Source organism: Dama dama, chromosome 14 (genome assembly GCF_033118175.1).
Source record: "Dama dama isolate Ldn47 chromosome 14, ASM3311817v1, whole genome shotgun sequence".
NCBI classification, from domain to species: domain Eukaryota; kingdom Metazoa; phylum Chordata; class Mammalia; order Artiodactyla; family Cervidae; genus Dama; species Dama dama.
In genome coordinates, this window is record NC_083694.1 from 76,523,846 (window position 1) to 76,541,713 (window position 17,868).

General features: G+C 61.5%; 1 protein-coding gene across 1 annotated transcript; it reads left to right on the forward strand.

The window, feature by feature from the left end:
* The first annotated feature begins 452 nt into the window (after window positions 1-452).
* Window positions 453-16,523, forward strand: LAD1 (ladinin 1). Its single transcript, XM_061161155.1, has 10 exons — window positions 453-853; window positions 11,395-11,529; window positions 12,511-13,156; window positions 13,614-13,724; window positions 14,013-14,056; window positions 15,013-15,085; window positions 15,169-15,306; window positions 15,549-15,635; window positions 15,827-15,907; window positions 16,080-16,523. The coding sequence occupies exons 1-10, from the start codon at window positions 816-818 to the stop codon at window positions 16,083-16,085; spliced, it is 1,359 nt and encodes a 452-aa protein (XP_061017138.1). The 5' UTR covers window positions 453-815; the 3' UTR covers window positions 16,086-16,523.
* The last annotated feature ends 1,345 nt before the right edge of the window (window positions 16,524-17,868 follow it).

The following is a 17,868-nucleotide window of genomic DNA, read 5'->3' on the forward strand; positions in this document are numbered from 1 at the left end:
GAAGACAAGATTCCCCTGCTAGGCACTGACCCTCCCTGGTCCCCTGAGGTCCTGTAGCATGGGAGGCGCGCGCAACCGGACGTGCACCTAAAGGGAGCCAGGTGGTACCTCACTCGCTCCAGAACTTCCGCTCTAGTCCCCTGTTCGCTGTGCCCTGGGGGAAAGCCGGCCGGGTTCAACCCCCTGCCCCGCCAGCCCAAAGTCCGAGCGCGCCTCCGAAGCCTTGGCTTCTTCGGAGCCGTGAGCGCTCCGTGTGCAGAAGGAATCCCGGCTCTTCTTTCTGGAGGGGCGTGCCCGCAGTTTTCCGCGCCCCGCGCACTCCTGGGAAGAGCTCTGGCTCTGGACCCAAGATGTGCGCCTGCCCACCCGCTTCCCAGCTGGGTTTCGCGTGGTCGAGCCGGTCGGCGGGCGGAGAGCGGGCTTGACCCGGGGCACCCCACTGCCAGTCGGGCACCCGCGGGAGGGGGCGGCCCGGCGGGCTGGTTCGACAGGTTCGGAGCAGGAAGTCTCGGTCCCCACCCTGGGCGGCCGCCCCGCCCCGCGCGGCCTGGGCGCCCGTCCGCCGGTCCATCCGTCCGTCTGTCCCTCAGTGCGACCGGTCTAGGGCGCGGGGCCGGGAGGCCGGGGTGGGGATCGGGGAGGCTCTGTCCACGACGCCCCCACCCACAGGCCAATCCGAGGCGGCAGGCGGCGCGGCTGCGCGGCTGCGGCTGCGCAGGGCGCGGCCTGGGATAAGAGGCCAGGTGAGCCTACCTGCACCGCGGGCGGGGCGCGGGGCGGCGCGGAGCGGACGGGACGCGCGGCGGTCCGGCGGCATGTCGGTCAGCAGGAAGAGCTGGGCCGCTCTGTCCAGGTGAGCCGGGGTCCTGACTGCTCCGGGGGCCACAGGGTCGGGGCCACGCCGCACAGCGCCCGTGGTTCCGGACCTCCTTGCTCCTTGGGGACGCAGGCCCGAGCAGGCTGCCTGCTGAGGGCTGTCCAGCCCGGAGACGCCGCTCTGGGGGCTGGGGAGGCTTCCGGAGGTAAACGGCCAAGTCTCAGCTTCCAGCCGCCCCTGACTGCCTGTGTCAGTCTCTGGAGAGTCTGAGAGGCCCCTCCGGGAGAAGGCCGCCGCACCGCCTCAGAGGGTCAGTGAGTAGGCCAAGCGGGGCAGGTGCCTTTCCAGGGATGAGGCTCAGGTTCTGGGCACAGCGTTTTGGGGTGCTGTCGGGGCTGGGAGAGCTCACGCTTGGCACTCCCCTCTCTGCCCTTCAGTCTTCACTCACCAGTGGGGCCTTCAAAGGGTCCAGGGCCTGGGTGTCTCATCCTTGTCTGCTGGACAGCTAGTCAGGTCAGAGAAGCCTGGGGGGTGGGTGTCCAGGAGGCAGCAGCCCCATGAGATTGGTGACCTCTGAACTTCTCTTAGGGTCTCCCCAAGAGCATCTCCTGGCCCCCCGCCCAACACCACCCCCAGAAAACTGAGGCCCATGTAGTGGATGGGCAGGAGTTGGGTCCCTACTCTTTGACCTGAAGGCTCTTGCTGGTAGAAATTGGCCCCAGGTGGGTGTTTGGGTGGGGAGGCCAGTCTGCCTCTGCAGGTGTGGGCAGCTCTGCCCATCAGGACCTTGACCCTCCCCTCCCCCCCACCCCCCAAGGGCCCCAAGCTCCAGGGACCCCCCCCCCCCATGGCAGCACCCCCCCAGGGCTGGGGTCCCCCTGGACTCTCTGTCCTCACTGCTCTGCAGCAGAGGCCTGTGGGGTCTGGAGAGGGGAGGATACGCCCCAAGAAAGGAGGTGCTTGGTGCTCTGGATGGGGGCCCAGCGTCTCAGAGGCCAGTCACACCCAGGGAGGGTCTGTGCAGAGGGTGGGGCTGGCGGTCAAGGTCTTGGACTCTGCATGTGGGCCTGATGTGGGAGTGTCTTTTGCTTCCAGGCGGGGCCTGTCTGTGTTCGGATGTGTGTGCACACGCACGTGTGGGCCCTGCATAGTGCATAGTGCTGAGAAGTCTGGGTGGGTGGGAGGTTCTGACGTTGCCATTTGGGCCTTGGGCATTCGCGTCTGCTCAGATGTCCATTGAGGACGACAGTGCAGGATCTGGTCTTCACTGGCCCTCTGCTCAGAGGCCCCGGGTTCCTGTGTCTGCAGGGGTGGACTTGAGTGTCCTGGGGAAGCTGCCCTGCCTCCTCAGCGCCCTGGGCAGCTGCAGCTGTTGGCAGTGCTCGCCCAGGAGGCAGCTGGAGCCGGGACCCTCCGCCCTGCTCCTGGGAACAAGCCCCAGCTGGCAGAGGGAAGGGCTGTGAGTCACTGTCAACCAAGCTTCCCAGTCAAGGGTGGGGGGTGCTGAGGAGGGGGTGAGGAGCGTGGCTCCAGGCAGGCCCAGGTGGGCAGCGGAGGGCCAGCAGGCCCCCCATCCTTGGTGCCAGGTTGAAATGCAGACGTCCAGCCCTGGATAGGTGCCTGGTGCCTGGCCCTCTCCTGCCCATGAGGTGGTGGAGGGGGGGAGGGGGGCCCTGTCCGCAGGGAGCAAGGGTGGGTCGGGTGCCCAGGACAGAGCGGTTGGGGGTTAATCATTGCCCTGCCTGGCCTCCTGCAGCCCTGCCACCTCCCAAGCCACCTGGTTCTCCTTGGCACCTCTCCTTAGACCGTCAGGGCTGGAGGGGACCTCACTGACCACCCACAGCGGCCCCTCTCATGGGGAGGCCAGCTCCTCTCCCGCAGCACACCAGCCCCAGGTCACAGGGCTTGGTGTCAGGCCTGCACCCCCTCTTCCCCTCCCAAGGTCTGCACATCCTGTCCTTTGAGCCTGGGCCTCCACGGAATGCCCTGGGGTGGCCACTGTGCCCTCCCCTGCTAACCCTCCCCAGGCAGCTGAGCCCTGACCTGCTGCACAGAGGACTTCTTTGTGCAATTCCCTTAGAAAGGAAGGGTTTTGCTGGTCAACCTGACCGCAGGGACACCCCTGCCCTCAGCTGCTGACCATGGGCAGGGCAGACTCAGGAAGAAGGGTCTGGGGGAGGGAGCTGAACCGGCTCTCCCATGCACAGCGGGCAGGTAGTTTCCTGAAACACAGAAGGGAATAGGAGATCCCTTCCTCTAAGGATGGAGCGTGGGGGTTGGCAGGCCTGCCTGGAGTGGAGAGGGCTGCGTGTCCCAGTGCCGGCTAGGTGGTGGGGGGTGGGGCGGGGGTGGCTGCTGGGGCTTCAGCTGGTGGCTGTGGCTGGCACCCCCGGGTGTCGGCGTGCACTGACTGTGGTGCTCTAAAGGACAAACTGTTGGCCACTGGGTCTCCCCAAACCTGCTTCCCCAGGCTGCGCCGGAGCTCAAACCGGGCTGGGGAGTCCTACACCTTCTGGCCCCTCCCAGGCACCCCACTCCCTCTGACTGCTCAGCTCCTGGGCTCCTGAGAAGGTGGAGCCTCCCCGGGCATCCTTCCTGGCACGGGGCCTTGTGGTTAACAGGCTGCCGTGGCTGGGAACCTTGGCTCCTTCTTTTACTGGCCATCCTGCCTTGGGTACGTGGCTGATCCTGCGAGCCTTGGAAGCCTCATCTGCAGAATGGAGGTGACCCCCCACCCCTGCATTCCTCAAGGTTGTGGGGGCCTCTTGTCAGTCGCGCTTGTGAGCACCCGGTGCTGTCTAGGCACATGTCAGAGCCCTTACTGCTTCCTTTATTTATTGGTTTTCTGGTCACTGTATTCACCAAACATGTGTGCTTCTGAGTGCTGAGCACTGCTCTGGGCCCTTTGTTGTTGTTCAGTCCCTTAGTCATGTCTTTGTGACCCCATGGACCGCAGGAGGCCAGGCTTCCCTGTCCATCACCAACTCCTGGAGCTTACTCAAACTCACGTCTGTTGAGTTGGTGATGGCATCCAACCATCTCATCCTCTGTCGTTCCTTCTCCTCCCACCTTCAATCTTTCCCAGCATCAGGATATTTTTCAATAAGTTGGCTCTTCCCATCAGGTGGCCAAAGTATTGGAGCTTCAGCTTCAACATTGGTCCTTTCAATGAATATTCAGGGTTGATTCCCTTCAGGATGGACTGGTTTGATTTCCTTGCTGTCCAAGAGACTCTCAAGAGTCTTCTCCAGCACCATAATTCAAAGGCATCAATTTTTTGGTGCTCAGCCTTCTTTATGGTCCAACTCTCACATCCGTACATGACTGCTGGAAAAATCATAACTTTGACTATATGGACCTTTGTTGGCAAAGTGATGTCTTTGTTTTTCAATGCACTATCTAGGTTTGTTATAGCTTTCCTTCTAAGGAGCAAGCATCTTTTAATTTCATGGCTGCAGTCACCGTCCATAGTGATTTTGGAGCCCAAGAAAACAAAATCTGTCTCTCCTTCCACCTTTTCCCCATCTATTTGCCATGAAGTTATGGGACTGTATGCCATGATTTTAGTTTTTTGAATGTTGAGTTTTAAGCCAGTTTTTTTCACTCCTCTTTTATCCTCATCTAGAGGCTCTTTAGTTCCTCTTCACTTTCTGCCCTAAGAATGGTATCATCTGCATATCTGAGGTTGTTGATATTTCTCCCCGCAATCTTGATTCCAGCTTCAGATTCATCCAGCTGCATTTTGCATGATGTAGTCTGCATGTAAGTTACAGACATGTAAGTTATAGTCTGCATTTAAGTTATAAGGGTGATAATATACAGCCTTGTTGTACTCCTTTCCCAACTTTGAACCAGTCCTTTGTTCCATGTCAGGTTGTAACTGTTGCTTCTTGACCTGCATACAGGTTTCTCAGGAGGCAGGTAACATCGTGGTCTGGTATTCCAATCTCTTAGAGAATTTTCCACAGATTGTTGTGATCTACACAGTCAAAGGCTTTATCGTAGTCAATGAAGCAGAAGTAGATGTTTTTCTGGAATTCCCTTTCTTTCTCTATGATCCAGCAGATGTTGGCAATTTGATCTCTGGTTCCTCTGCCTTTTCTAAACCCAGTTTCGCAATCTGGAAGTTCACAGTTCACGTCCTGTTGAAGCCTAACTGGAAGGATTTTGAACATAACCTTAGCAGCATGTGAAATGAATGCAATTGTCCAGAAGTTTGAACATTCTTTGGCACTGCCCTGGGCCTTTGGGTACTGTATATTCATTGCTGGGGCTTCACCTGCCCCCCTGGGAGCCTGACCTCCACCCCTCCTGTCCTTCTTTCCCTTTCCTTCTCCTAAGAAGGGTAGCTCTTTGTTTGGTGGAGATAACGTTTCTCTTGGGCTGGGAGGTGTGGTTGGGTGGGTGACCACATCACCAAGGTGAGCAGTGGGGTCTTGATGTACAGCTGGGGGTCACTCCAGGGCGCCTGGGCTGACACCCTCCAGGCAAGGAGCTGTCTGGGGTGAGTCACTTCCCTGAGACTAGGCTCCAACAGATCACACGCTGTCTGACCCAGGCTCCACTGACAAACCAGCAGCTCCCCTGAGGGCTGAGCAGCCTGCGTGGGAACAGGCTTGCTCAGGCCCAAGGAATCCTGGGCGTTCCATCCCTGCCTGGCCACAGGTGTGTGGGGGAGTCCCGGCTTTGTGGGCCAGTCTCCCTGTCGGGGGTGGTCCCTCATCTCTGCAGTGCATGGCCAACCGCAAACTGTGGACTCGAGGGAGGGTCCACAGGGGGAGGGCTGACCATGTGAACCCAGGGGAAGCCACATGCAGGGGGCCTTTATCATCTGGACAAGTGCATCAGGGCCTGGTTGGAGGGGCCGTGGGTTCCCGTGGAGTGAGTGAGGGCAGAAGCCTGGGGTGGTCCGGTTTCCACCCCGTGATCAAGGCCGTGGGGCCTGGGCTGGAGCCCTTCCCACCCACTTGGGGGTAGTCCAGCCCTGACAGGCAGGGGTGCTGAGGTCTGCACTGCCAGTGAGCCTGACGGCCAGGTGTGGGCAAGTGCCAGTGTGGGGCCTAGGGTGTGCTGCCCCTTTGTGCTCCCACATGTCAGGCAGAGATCTGGTAACCCCGCGAGGAGGAGCGCCCTGCCCCCTGTACCTGGCGCCATGTTTGGTGGCACGAGTGTTCTGGGCACCGTGGTGGATGCTCCCTGTCCTATGGCCTTTTCTCTCCCCGTGGGACAAGTCTCCACACTTTGTTTGCAAATCTCTGATACTGCTACTTGTTAACCCTTCTCAGATGCTGGGCATCACCAGCTCCCCCTTCTGGAGCCCCCTGGTTGTCTCTTGTCTAGTCGGGCTCTTTCTAAGGGTCTGGGAGCCTCTTTGCCCAGCATTGCCTCAGCGGGCCCCTTCCTGCGGTCCGCCAGGCTGGCTCCTCCCTCCTCCGTTGAGTGAGTGTCTCCTCACCCTTCATGTCTTCCTGCCCCCCTCCCCCCACCACTGCTGCAGATATCTCACTGAACCCCTCCCTCTCCGATGGCCCCCAGCCTTCTAAAAGCATCACAGGAGCTGCTCAAGCCTGCTTTCCTTCATTTTTCTCGTTTCCTCGCTGGCCCCCCATCCCCATCCAGCCCCCCAGCAAACCCAGTGGACTCTGCCTTCAAATTGTGTCCCAGATCCATCACTTAAGTCTCCTAGTGGCTCCCCACACACGGAGTGAACCCGCGTCTCCTTGGTCCCCAAGCACCTACCCTGGCACCCCTTCTGCTGAGTCCAGCGTCCCCCCACTGCACATCCTGGCAGGCCTGGGCTCACACTCCGCCAGCACACCCTGCTCCTTGGAGCTCTGTCCCCTCCAGCGCTGCTGCCCCTTGTTCTTGGTCCCTCCTGTCCTTTTGTTCACGAGTGGGGGAGCCCTGGAACCCGCTTGTGTGTAGACCCTGCTCAAAAAACGTGAGTTTACCAAACACCAGGTCAGTAAACATGACACTGCGCCTGAATGAAGAGGTCAGGGTGGTGGTGTGGCTCCTGCCCCTTTTAGGGAGGAGGACTGGGGAGGTGCAGGGAAGTGACCCCCCCCTTAGGTGGGAGGATCAAGCAGGCTGTCTGACCTGGCCCTGCAGAAGTCTCCCCAGGGTCGGGGGGCTCTTTCCTTTAGGAAGCTTCTTAAATAGGTTTTATATGTCATTCAGTTGATAAAATTTGTGGGTTTCCCCCTGGAAACATGCCTGCTCCTCTTGTGATACTTCTTCCGTGGTTGCACATGAGACTCTGTAGAGGCAGGCAAGGCCACGGTAGAAACAGGGCAGCGGAGAGGCTGGGGAACAGGTTTGGGTGCTGACCAGGCGGGGGCCTTACTACCCTGCAGTGATGCCAGGAGGCAAGAGGGCGGCCTTCCCCGGACCCTTCTGATCGGGGCCCAGACAGTGCTGGAAGGTGCCCACGGCCCACACGGCCTGGAGCTTCTCCAGGGGAAGCTCGGCCTCGCTCCCCGTGGTCCCCGCCCCTGGCCCCCCTCCCCGCCGGCCCCGCCCCCGACCCCCCTCCCTGCAGGCTCTGCCTCTGGCCTCCAGGCTCTCCTGTCCCCCTCTGAAGTCCAGCCCTTCCCCTCCCGGTGCAGGCCGGGGCTCACCTCCCTTTTTCGGTGTTTGGCGGGTGGATCTGTGACCCCACAGTTCACAGTGGGAGGCTGGCCCAGCTCGGTTCCTCAGAGATTCTTTGCTCTTTGACTAGAATAGGGGTGGGGCGCTGGGGGGAGGTAGGTGTGTGGGCAGGTGGGTGAGGATGACTGGTGGGAGGCTGGGGCAGGGTGCTGGAGGCGGGATGGTGGAAGGGGGGTTCTGGGGGGTGGCTCTGACAGGGTCCGGTATGAGAGTCACTATGGCTCAGAGAGTGACTATGAGTGACTGTGAGTGACTATGGCTGGGAGAGTGATTGAGTGACTGTGAGTGACTAAGGCTGGGAGAGTGACTGGTGTGAGTGACTGCGAGTGACTAAGGCTGGGAGAGTGACTATGAGTGACTGTGAGTGACTATGGCTGGGACAGTGACTGATGTGAGTGACTATGGCTGGGAGAGTGACTGGTGTGAGTGACTGCGAGTGACTAAGGCTGGGAGAGTGACTGGTGTGAGTGACTATGGCTGGGACAGTGACTGATGTGAGTGACTAAGGCTGGGAGAGTGGTGTGAGTGACTGTGAGTGACTAAGGCTGGGAGAGTGACTGGTGTGAGTGACTGTGAGTGACTATGGCTGGGAGAGTGACTGGTGTGAGTGACTGTGAGTGACTATGGCTGGGAGAGTGACTATGAGTGACTGTGAGTGACTAAGGCTGGGAGAGTGACTGGTGTGAGTGACTGTGAGTGACTATGGCTGGGAGAGTGACTATGAGTGACTGTGAGTGACTATGGCTGGGACAGTGACTGATGTGAGTGACTAAGGCTGGGAGAGTGACTGGTGTGAGTGACTGCGAGTGACTAAGGCTGGGAGAGTGACTATGAGTGACTGTGAGTGACTATGGCTGGGACAGTGACTGATGTGAGTGACTATGGCTGGGAGAGTGACTGGTGTGAGTGACTGCGAGTGACTAAGGCTGGGAGAGTGACTATGAGTGACTGTGAGTGACTATGGCTGGGACAGTGACTGATGTGAGTGACTATGGCTGGGAGAGTGACTGGTGTGAGTGACTGTGAGTGACTGTGGCTGGGAGAGTGACTGGTGTGAGTGACTATGGCTGGGACAGTGACTGATGTGAGTGACTAAGGCTGGGAGAGTGACTGGTGTGAGTGACTGCGAGTGACTAAGGCTGGGAGAGTGACTATGAGTGACTGTGAGTGACTATGGCTGGGACAGTGACTGATGTGAGTGACTAAGGCTGGGAGAGTGGTGTGAGTGACTGTGAGTGACTAAGGCTGGGAGAGTGACTGGTGTGAGTGACTGTGAGTGACTATGGCTGGGAGAGTGACTGGTGTGAGTGACTGCGAGTGACTATGGCTGGGAGAGTGACTGGTGTGAGTGACTATGGCTGGGACAGTGACTGATGTGAGTGACTATGGCTGGGAGAGTGACTGGTGTGAGTGACTGCGAGTGACTAAGGCTGGGAGAGTGACTGGTGTGAGTGACTAAGGCTGGGAGAGTGGTGTGAGTGACTGTGAGTGACTAAGGCTGGGAGAGTGACTGGTGTGAGTGACTGTGAGTGACTATGGCTGGGAGAGTGACTGGTGTGAGTGACTGCGAGTGACTATGGCTGGGAGAGTGACTGGTGTGAGTGACTATGGCTGGGACAGTGACTGATGTGAGTGACTAAGGCTGGGAGAGTGACTGGTGTGAGTGACTGTGAGTGACTATGGCTGGGAGAGTGACTGGTGTGAGTGACTGTGAGTGACTAAGGCTGGGAGAGTGACTGGTGTGAGTGACTATGGCTGGGACAGTGACTGATGTGAGTGACTAAGGCTGGGAGAGTGACTGGTGTGAGTGACTGTGAGTGACTATGGCTGGGAGAGTGACTATGAGTGACTGTGAGTGAGTATGGCTGGGACAGTGACTGAGTGACTGTGAGTGACTATGGCTGGGAGAGTGACTGGTGTGAGTGACTGTGAGTGACTATGGCTGGGAGAGTGACTATGAGTGACTGTGAGTGACTATGGCTGGGAGAGTGACTGGTGTGAGTGACTGTGAGTGACTATGGCTGGGAGAGTGACTGGGTGACTGAGTGACTGTCGCTGGGAGAGTGACTGGTGTGAGTGACTGTGAGTGACTATGGCTGGGAGAGTGACTATGAGTGACTGTGAGTGAGTATGGCTGGGACAGTGACTGAGTGACTGTGAGTGACTATGGCTGGGAGAGTGACTGGTGTGAGTGACTGTGAGTGACTACGGCTGGGAGAGTGACTATGAGTGACTGTGAGTGACTATGGCTGGGAGAGTGACTGGTGTGAGTGACTGTGAGTGACTATGGCTGGGAGAGTGACTATGAGTGACTGTGAGTGACTATGGCTGGGACAGTGACTGAGTGACTGTGAGTGACTATGGCTGGGAGAGTGACTGGTGTGAGTGACTGTGAGTGACTATGGCTGGGAGAGTGACTATGAGTGACTGTGAGTGACTATGGCTGGGACAGTGACTGAGTGACTGTGAGTGACTATGGCTGGGAGAGTGACTGGTGTGAGTGACTGTGAGTGACTAAGGCTGGGAGAGTGACTGGTGTGAGTGACTGTGAGTGACTATGGCTGGGAGAGTGACTGGGTGACTGTGAGTGACTGTCGCTGGGAGAGTGACTGGTGTGAGTGACTGTGAGTGACTACGGCTGGGAGAGTGACTGGTGTGAGTGACTGTGAGTGACTACGGCTGGGAGAGTGACTATGAGTGACTGTGAGTGACTATGGCTGGGACAGTGACTGAGTGACTGTGAGTGACTATGGCTGGGAGAGTGACTGGTGTGAGTGACTGTGAGTGACTATGGCTGGGAGAGTGACTATGAGTGACTGTGAGTGACTATGGCTGGGACAGTGACTGAGTGACTGTGAGTGACTATGGCTGGGAGAGTGACTGGTGTGAGTGACTGTGAGTGACTAAGGCTGGGAGAGTGACTGGTGTGAGTGACTGTGAGTGACTAAGGCTGGGAGAGTGACTGGTGTGAGTGACTGTGAGTGACTATGGCTGGGAGAGTGACTGGGTGACTGTGAGTGACTGTCGCTGGGAGAGTGACTGGTGTGAGTGACTGTGAGTGACTATGGCTGGGAGAGTGACTGTGAGTGACTATGGCTGGGACAGTGACTGATGTGAGTGACTATGGCTGGGAGAGTGACTGGTGTGAGTGACTGTGAGTGACTATGGCTGGGAGAGTGACTATGAGTGACTGTGAGTGACTAAGGCTGGGAGAGTGACTGTGAGTGACTAAGGCTGGGAGAGTGACCGGGGGCCAGAGGCAGGCTGTGCCCCTTGCTGCTGCACACGGGGAGGCTGGTTTTCGGAGGTGAAGGAGGCTGACGGAACGCCTAGGTGGTAAGGGAAGTGATGCTGGGTTCCCCTTTAGGGATGGCTGGTTCATCTGGGATCTCTGTCTGGGGGAATGGGATGTCCCAGGGGAGCTGGGGAGCTGGAATGTTTCTCAGTAACTGTTCAGCTAAGAGCCTCAGATCAAAGCTGGGCTCTGCCAGGTTCACCTGCCTCCTTCGGGCCAAGGACACCCACCCTGCCATGTCCCTGGGCACCCAGGCAGGTGGACCCCCATTCCAGTGGGGGTGTGGGGGCCACCCAGGTGGGTGGACCCCCATTCCAGTGGGGGTGCGGGGGGCCAGGTGGGCAGACCTCTGTTCCAGTGGGGGCACGGGGTGTGCCCAGGTGGGTGGACCCCCATTCCAGTGGGGGTGTGGAGTGTCCAGGCAGGTGGGCCCCCGTTCCAGTGGGGGTGCAGGGGCACCCAGGGTGGTGGATCCCCATTGCAGTGGGGGTGCAGGGGGCCCAGGCAAGTAGACCCCCAGTTCCAGTGGGGGTTCAGGGTGAAGTCTGGCCCGCCACCCCTCCCCCCAATGTCAGCCACGGGGACACTCTGGGCATCACCCTGAGGCCTCACTGACCCCTGTACCCCCCAGCCTGACCCGGCAGTGGACCCTGGAGGATGAGGAGGAACAGGAGCGAGAACGCCGGCGGCGACACCGGAACCTGAGCTTCGCCGCGGACGACGAGGACCTGCCCGCCCGGGATGAGGACCCACCGGCCCCCGAGAGGTGCGGGTGGGAGGTGGGATCCCAGTGAGGATAGACCAGCCACCCCTGCCCGGAGAGCGGGCTGACCTTCTGCAGGCCCCACCCTGGTCAGGACAGCAGTCTGGACCAGTGTGGGTGAGCTGGGCCACTCTTGCTGGGCATTTTATAAGCGTAGCTCATCCTTCCATGCTCCTGAGAGGGTGCTAACCCGCCTCACGTGTGGGCAGTGGTCAGAGAGTGTGCGGCTCATGCACCGGGGCAGGGCCTGGGGCTTGTCGGGCCCTGGGCTGACCATGCCCCTTCAGCCTGGCCCTTTCCCGCTAGTGGACCCCAGTGGTTTCTGACGGGAAGGAGGCACCACTGGCCTGACCACCAGCCCCGAGGCTGAGCGCCCTGACACACCTGTCCGTGGGGACAGGGCCCACTCAGGGGGTGCGTCTCCTCTCGCCTCTGAATGAGCCCAGTTCGCAGATCTGGCAGCGGGCTCAGCGAGCGAGCGAACTCACCCAAGCCACGGGCGGGCGGATGGAGGCACAGGAGGGGCCTCTCTGCTGCAGGCTCGGTTTGGGGCAGCCTCGTGTGTGCCTCCCTGGCTCCTGGAGAGGGGGCCGCGGGGTGTGCGGCCTGTGCTGCACCCATGTGGCTGCGGAGGCCTGGGCTCCACTCCCAGCTCCCTGCCCGTCCCCGTGTGACTTGGGCCAGCTCCCTGCCCATCTCTGCTCCTCATCTGTAAGCAGCAGGGCCTGACACAGGAGAGGTGTTAGTTGAGCATGGAGTGGTTGCACCTTACAGGTGTTTATAATTTTTTTTAAGCCTCTTGTGCTTTGTTCAGATGATACCTCGGAAGCCTGATGGGTAAAGCATGAAAGCGATCCTAATTTAAGGGACAGTGGCTCGAGGGGTTGGGAGGGCATCAGGTGCCCTGAGGCGTCCCCCTGGGTCGGGTGCTCCTAGGGTCTCTCCTGCCACTGACTGTCTCCCACCATCTCCCTCCCGACTCAGACTGCTGAGTGTGGAGGAAGCAGAGGGGCCCCAGCCACTGGCCCCAGACCCCAGAGATGAGGAGGACGTCCGGGCTGTCCTGAGGACGCGGCAGGAGCGGAGGCAGAGGTGCCGGGAAGCCCAGGAGGAGGCCAGGCAGCCTCCCCCGGTGCCTGAGGAGCAGGTGCAGTTGCCGCCCGGCCAGAGACTGAGCCCGGAGTGCAGCTCCGCGGAGGAGGGGAGCCTGGCGGGCAGGGCGCCTGCGGGCTCCGAGAAGCTGTCTGCTGCGGGGAAGACACTTGAGCCGGAAGCAAGCCTGGACCCTGAGACCCCCAGCCCCAGTAAATGCTCCGTGTCCCAGAAGATCGCTGTGCTGGAGGAGAGAGCTGTCTCAGGAAAGAGGGCTGTTTTAGACAAAGCCAGCATCTCGGAGAAGAGACTGGTGTCTGAGAAAGCCACCATCTTCGAGAAGACCCCGGCCCCCGAGACACAGCTGGCCCCAGGCAGGGCCGTGGCCCCAGCACGGCCCCAGGCCTGGGAGCACCCAGCCTCAGTGGGGCGCCCATCCAGCCCCGGGAGGCAGCGGGACGCTGGACCTGAGAAGGATCCCGAGTCCTCGGCAGGGCCTCTGCCCCGGGCGTGCGGCCTCCCGCCCGTCATTCTGCAGGTGTGCGGTGCCCCCCGCCTCCCTGTCCTCCCAACATCTCTGGCTGCCTCCCCGTCTCCTGTCCTCCTGTCTCCTGTCCTCCCAGTGTCTCTGGCTGCCTCCCTGTCTCCTGTCCTCCTCCCTCCAGGCCAGCCCCAGCTGTGTCTCCTCTCCTCGCCTGCTCTGCCGCCTGCAGGACAGGGGACTGGGCTGGGGTCTCACCTGGCACCCACACAACACTCTCATCCCAGGCCCAGACCCCAGGGAAGCCTCAGATGCTTCTAGAAGCCCCCTGCCCTCAGAAGCCCTGTTTCCTGGCCTGGCCCTGGGCCTGTGGCCGCACCCCCACAGCCCAGGCAGCAGGTGGGAGCAGAGGACCAGAGTGCTGCCCCTGCCCTGTGGCTGCTGGGGTGAGCTGGGCCCACAGGGGCTCCAGGCTGCCCGTCCTCCCGCATGACTTGCCCCCTGCTCTGTCCAGGTGAGGACCCCCTGCACGGAGGCTGAGGCCGAGGCCCCATCACCAACACGGGCCTCGCCCACCTTCAGCAGCGCCCTGCAACGCTCCAGCCCCCGCACCATCTCCTTCCGGGTGAGCCTGGCTGCCAAGGGCCCCTCCATACAGGGCTTGGGGCAGTGGGGAGGCAGGCAGGAGGCACCCCAAGAAGATCTGGGGAGCCTCAAGGCGGGGCTGCTGACCTGGCTTGATGGGAGGGGCTGTGCCCCAGGCCAGAGGTGGGCCTTTCATGGGGTGTGGCTGGGGTCTGTATAGACCGGGGGCAGACCCCAGGGCGGGCTGCGTTCTGAGAGCTGAGTCCTTCCTTGTGGAGGCCGTGGCTGCCATGGACCCCGCTCACTGGCGCCTTCCTTCTCCTTCCAGATGAGCCCCCGGAGAGACGGCTCAGAGGTGGCCTTAACCCGCAGGTCAGGGCCTGGGGGCCCCAGGGCTTGTCTGACGTGGGGCTGAGGCCCGAGGTGCAGCAATGGGAGGGTCCGGCTGCCTGGAGGGGGTGGGCGGGAGGGGCCGTCCTGAGCCACGGGGGTACCCTGGGGGGAGTGGGTGTGCCAGGATCGTTTGAGTCAAGCACTGGGGATTCATGCACGCAGGCCGCACTGTCTGCCCCAAGACTGTCTCTGAGGCCAGTGGTCCTGGGCGAGGCCAGGGGGCGTGGGGCACACAGTGGATGAGGGAGTCGCTGCCCTTGCATCAGAATGAGACGTGCAAGAACCATGGGGCACGGAGGTGCTGGGGGTTCAGAATGGGAACCGAGGGCCGGGAGCCCCTTGTGGACAGGGGAACTCAGCCTGTGAAAGTGGGGTGAGGGTACAGGGTGGAAGGCATCAGGGGGCGTGAGGTGGGGAGAGCTCTGTGAGAGAGCGGGGCGAGGGCACGGGGCGGCGGGCATCAGGGGGCGTGAGGTGGGGAGAGCTCTGTGAGAGAGCGGGGTGAGGGCTTGGATTGGAGCCCATGTAGAGGCCAGCCAGCTTGCATGGCAGCATGGGGAGCAGGGTGGGGGTGCCAGGGTCAGGAGGGCATCAGACCCTGGTCATGAGCCTTTCATGCTGCTTGTGCCTGAGAGCAGCATGGGGTTGATCTGGGATGGGGGCCCTGGGGACTGGGGGTGGGGTGGAAGGTGGAGAGAGGGGAGCAGCGTCTGAGGCAGGACTGACTCCATGGGGCAGGGACAGCAGCTGTTTCTGGCCTGGGGGGCGTCCTGCTGAATGGAACATGTCTCAGGAGGACAGGGAGACCCCTCAGTCTATATATGGAGACCGTATTCTCTTTGCCAGAGTGAGGTGGGGTGCAGGGGCAGGCCCAGTGTCCCGTGGGTGGGCAGAGCCTCACCGGCTTTGTCTCGCCCTGTCTTCCTGCCCTGCAGCGCCAGCGTGAGGCTCCCGGCCAGCTCAGTCAAATTAGGCCCAAAGCTAGAGCGATACCACTCGGCTATACAGGTGAGCGGGCCAGTCCCTGGAGTGTGCTGGGCGTGCTGGGGCCTCACCCTCCAGGGTCAGTGGCCTGTGCTCTCTGCTCCCAGAGATCAGAGTCTGTCAGGTGTGCAAGCCCATCCCGCACTGAGTTCCTCGTGGCTCCCGTGGATGTCGCCAGCAAGCGCCACCTCTTTGAGAAAGAGCTGGTGGGCCAGAGCCGAGAAGGCCCAGCCTCCAGCCGCAAGGTAAGTGGCTCTGGCCTGCCAGGTGTCTGCAGGCCGCTGAGCCTGGGGTCTGCAGGACAGCTCCATGCTTTCCTGCATCCATCTGGTGGACTCGAGGGCCTGGCCATGCCTGTCGCTGAGCTCCCAGCCCAGCTGTACACACAGCTGTTGGGGAGGGTCCCATGGCCTGAGCTGTGCAGATGTGGTGAGGGGGGCCCTCTGGAGATGCCAGCCCAGCCCCAAGGTGGAAGCTCTCTTCTCAGGAGAACTTGCAGCTCTCAGGGGTGGTGACGTCGCGGCTCAACCTGTGGATCAGCAGGACCCAGGAGTCAGCACAGCAGGGCCCTCAGGTACCGCGCCCCTCTGCCCCGCCCCCACCCCGGTCTCCCTGCAGGCCTCGCATAGCGGGATGACCCGTCAGGGGAGGGACAGCTTGCACGCGGGACAGCGTGGGGAAGCCTGCGGGTCAGAGCACGGAGAGGATGGGGTGAGCCCGGGGGCTCTGCGGTAGCCTGAGCCCGGTCTCTGTCCCAACACCCAGAACCAGGAGATGCAGAGGGAGTCGGCAGCCGGCAGGAGGTCCCAGTGGAGGAAGAAGCCAGAGCCCCCGCTGGGTGCCGAGGTGAGCGTGGGCCCAGGGGCTGGGGTGGCTGTTTCTAGAGAATTCGGGCTGGCAGGCGCCGACTCCTCCACTGCAAGCCTGGGCTTTGCCCAGCGCAGGGGGCCTGGGGAAAAGGGGGCATCCCTGCACTGCCCTGGGAAACCCCTCATCCTAACCGCCCTTGGTCCCGCAGGTGTGAGGAGCCAGTCTCAGGCCAGCAGCCATGGTGGTCACCTCTCCCGCCCGCTTCCCGCCCTGGACCCAGGAGGACACTGGCCAGCATCCTCCCCACCCCTCTGGAGCAGGCAGGCGTGCCCCGTGCCTTGGCCGGCTGCGGGCACTGCGTGTCTGCACACAACCTTGCCACCCTGTCTACGTGGACTCCTGTTCTTCCTCTTCCTCCGGGGCCGTCGGGTCGCACCAGTGTCTTTGTGCACCTCTCCCCGGCTGGCCCCCACCGTCCCTGCGCCGCTTGCCAGGCTGGAGGAGCTGTGCCAACCCCTCCCAGGCCCTGCCTCACTCCCCTTCATGCCACACCTGCTGCTGTAGCCAAGCTGTCCTGTGCCCTCTCCCCACTCTCAGGAAAGAGATGATAAACTCATTCACTCAGGTGTGACCAATAATACCTTAAAAATAATTCCTTCTGGAGGCTTTGCTTTTCAGTGGAGACTGAATGGCTTGAGGAGAATGTTTTGGCTGCAGGGGCCCAAGGAGGGCAGGCATTGGTCTGCCAGCAGCCTCTGCGGCCACAGCCCTGCACACCTGCCCCCAAACCCGGTTCTCTGCTCCCCTGCCCTCAGTGGGCCGGGGGGATGCTGAGCTGAGTCTAGACCAAAGCAGCCGGAGCCAGCCTGCATGCTGTGTGTGGCTGAGGGTGTGTGTATGTGTGGGGTGTACGTGTGTGTGTGCGTAAGTGTGTGTGTGGTCCACACGTTTTCCCATCACTAGACTTAGGTTAGAACCCTGCTCTCAGGTGCCTGCTTGGGTTTCTCTGGAGTCAGCGACACCCCACACCCGCTTTGCCCCAGCCCCCCTGTGGGCCTGGTCCTGAGGGAGGCTCCCGTCCCGTGTCCTGGGGCCAGGGACGGAAGGGCCTTGGGGCCCTGCCTGTGAGCCCAGACTGGCCCGCCTCTTGCAGGGGGTCTCACATGGCTGGCCCCATGCCCGCCTGGAGCTGGGGGCAGCGGGACCAGGAGGCCCTGGCCGGCCACCCCCACCCACCACCACACGTGCAAGCCTGGAGCTGCTGGACGGAGCCAGGAGGGCTGGGCTGGGCTGGGCGCCCCCAGAGAGGCAGGCCCCGCTCTGGGCTGCCCCACCAGGAGCTCGGTCAGCAAGCGACGGAGAGGTGCTGAGCGCCTGCCTGCTCCACTAGGGAAGGTTGTGGCAGGGGGGGTTTGCCCAGCACAGCAGAGCCCTCCCTCCAGCATGGGGGTCTGAGAGGGACCCGAGGGGTCTTGGCCCACCTGGCCCTGGGGTCTGGGCATCTGGTGCTGCTGTCCTCGGGGGGAGCCCTTGGTGCCCATCGGGGCTGCCTGGGCAGGGTGCGGAAGGCAGCACCACGCCGCCCACCCCTTTGCACTCACTCATCACACACACGAAGGCCCTGTACTCACCCTTCTCGGGGGGATGCACGCCCAGGGTGACCTCAGGGTGACGTGTGAGGGGCACCTGCCTGACAGGGGCCGTGGAGAGGCTGCCCCGCTCCCTGCGGGGGCAGCACAGGCCCTCAGGGCTGAGGACACCATCTCTGCATTCTCGTCCCTCCTCTGCTGTAAGCTCGGGGAGGTGGCTTCACCTCGTCTGCAAGGGCAGAGCGTCTGAGGCAGGCCAGCTGTGGCAGCTGCAGTGACGGCCGCCTGCGCTCTGAGTCCATCCTGCCTTAGCACGGTCCCTGGAGGCTGCACACAGGCAGGCCATGGGTGCCAGGAACCTGCCAGGCTTTTCCTGTGGGGCCTCGGGTGCCAGAGCCCTCTCCCAGG

What these genes read in the sequence shown, in the direction of transcription:
- LAD1 (XM_061161155.1), top strand. Translation starts at nt 816, where the DNA reads ATGTCGGTCAGCAGGAAGAGCTGGGCCGCTCTGTCCAG. An exon ending in AGCTGGGCCGCTCTGTCCAG is followed by an intron (nt 854 to 11,394) that starts GTGAGCCGGGGT and finishes TGTACCCCCCAG; the next exon opens with CCTGACCCGGCAGTGGACCC. An exon ending in CAGCACAGCAGGGCCCTCAG is followed by an intron (nt 15,636 to 15,826) that starts GTACCGCGCCCC and finishes CCCAACACCCAG; the next exon opens with AACCAGGAGATGCAGAGGGA.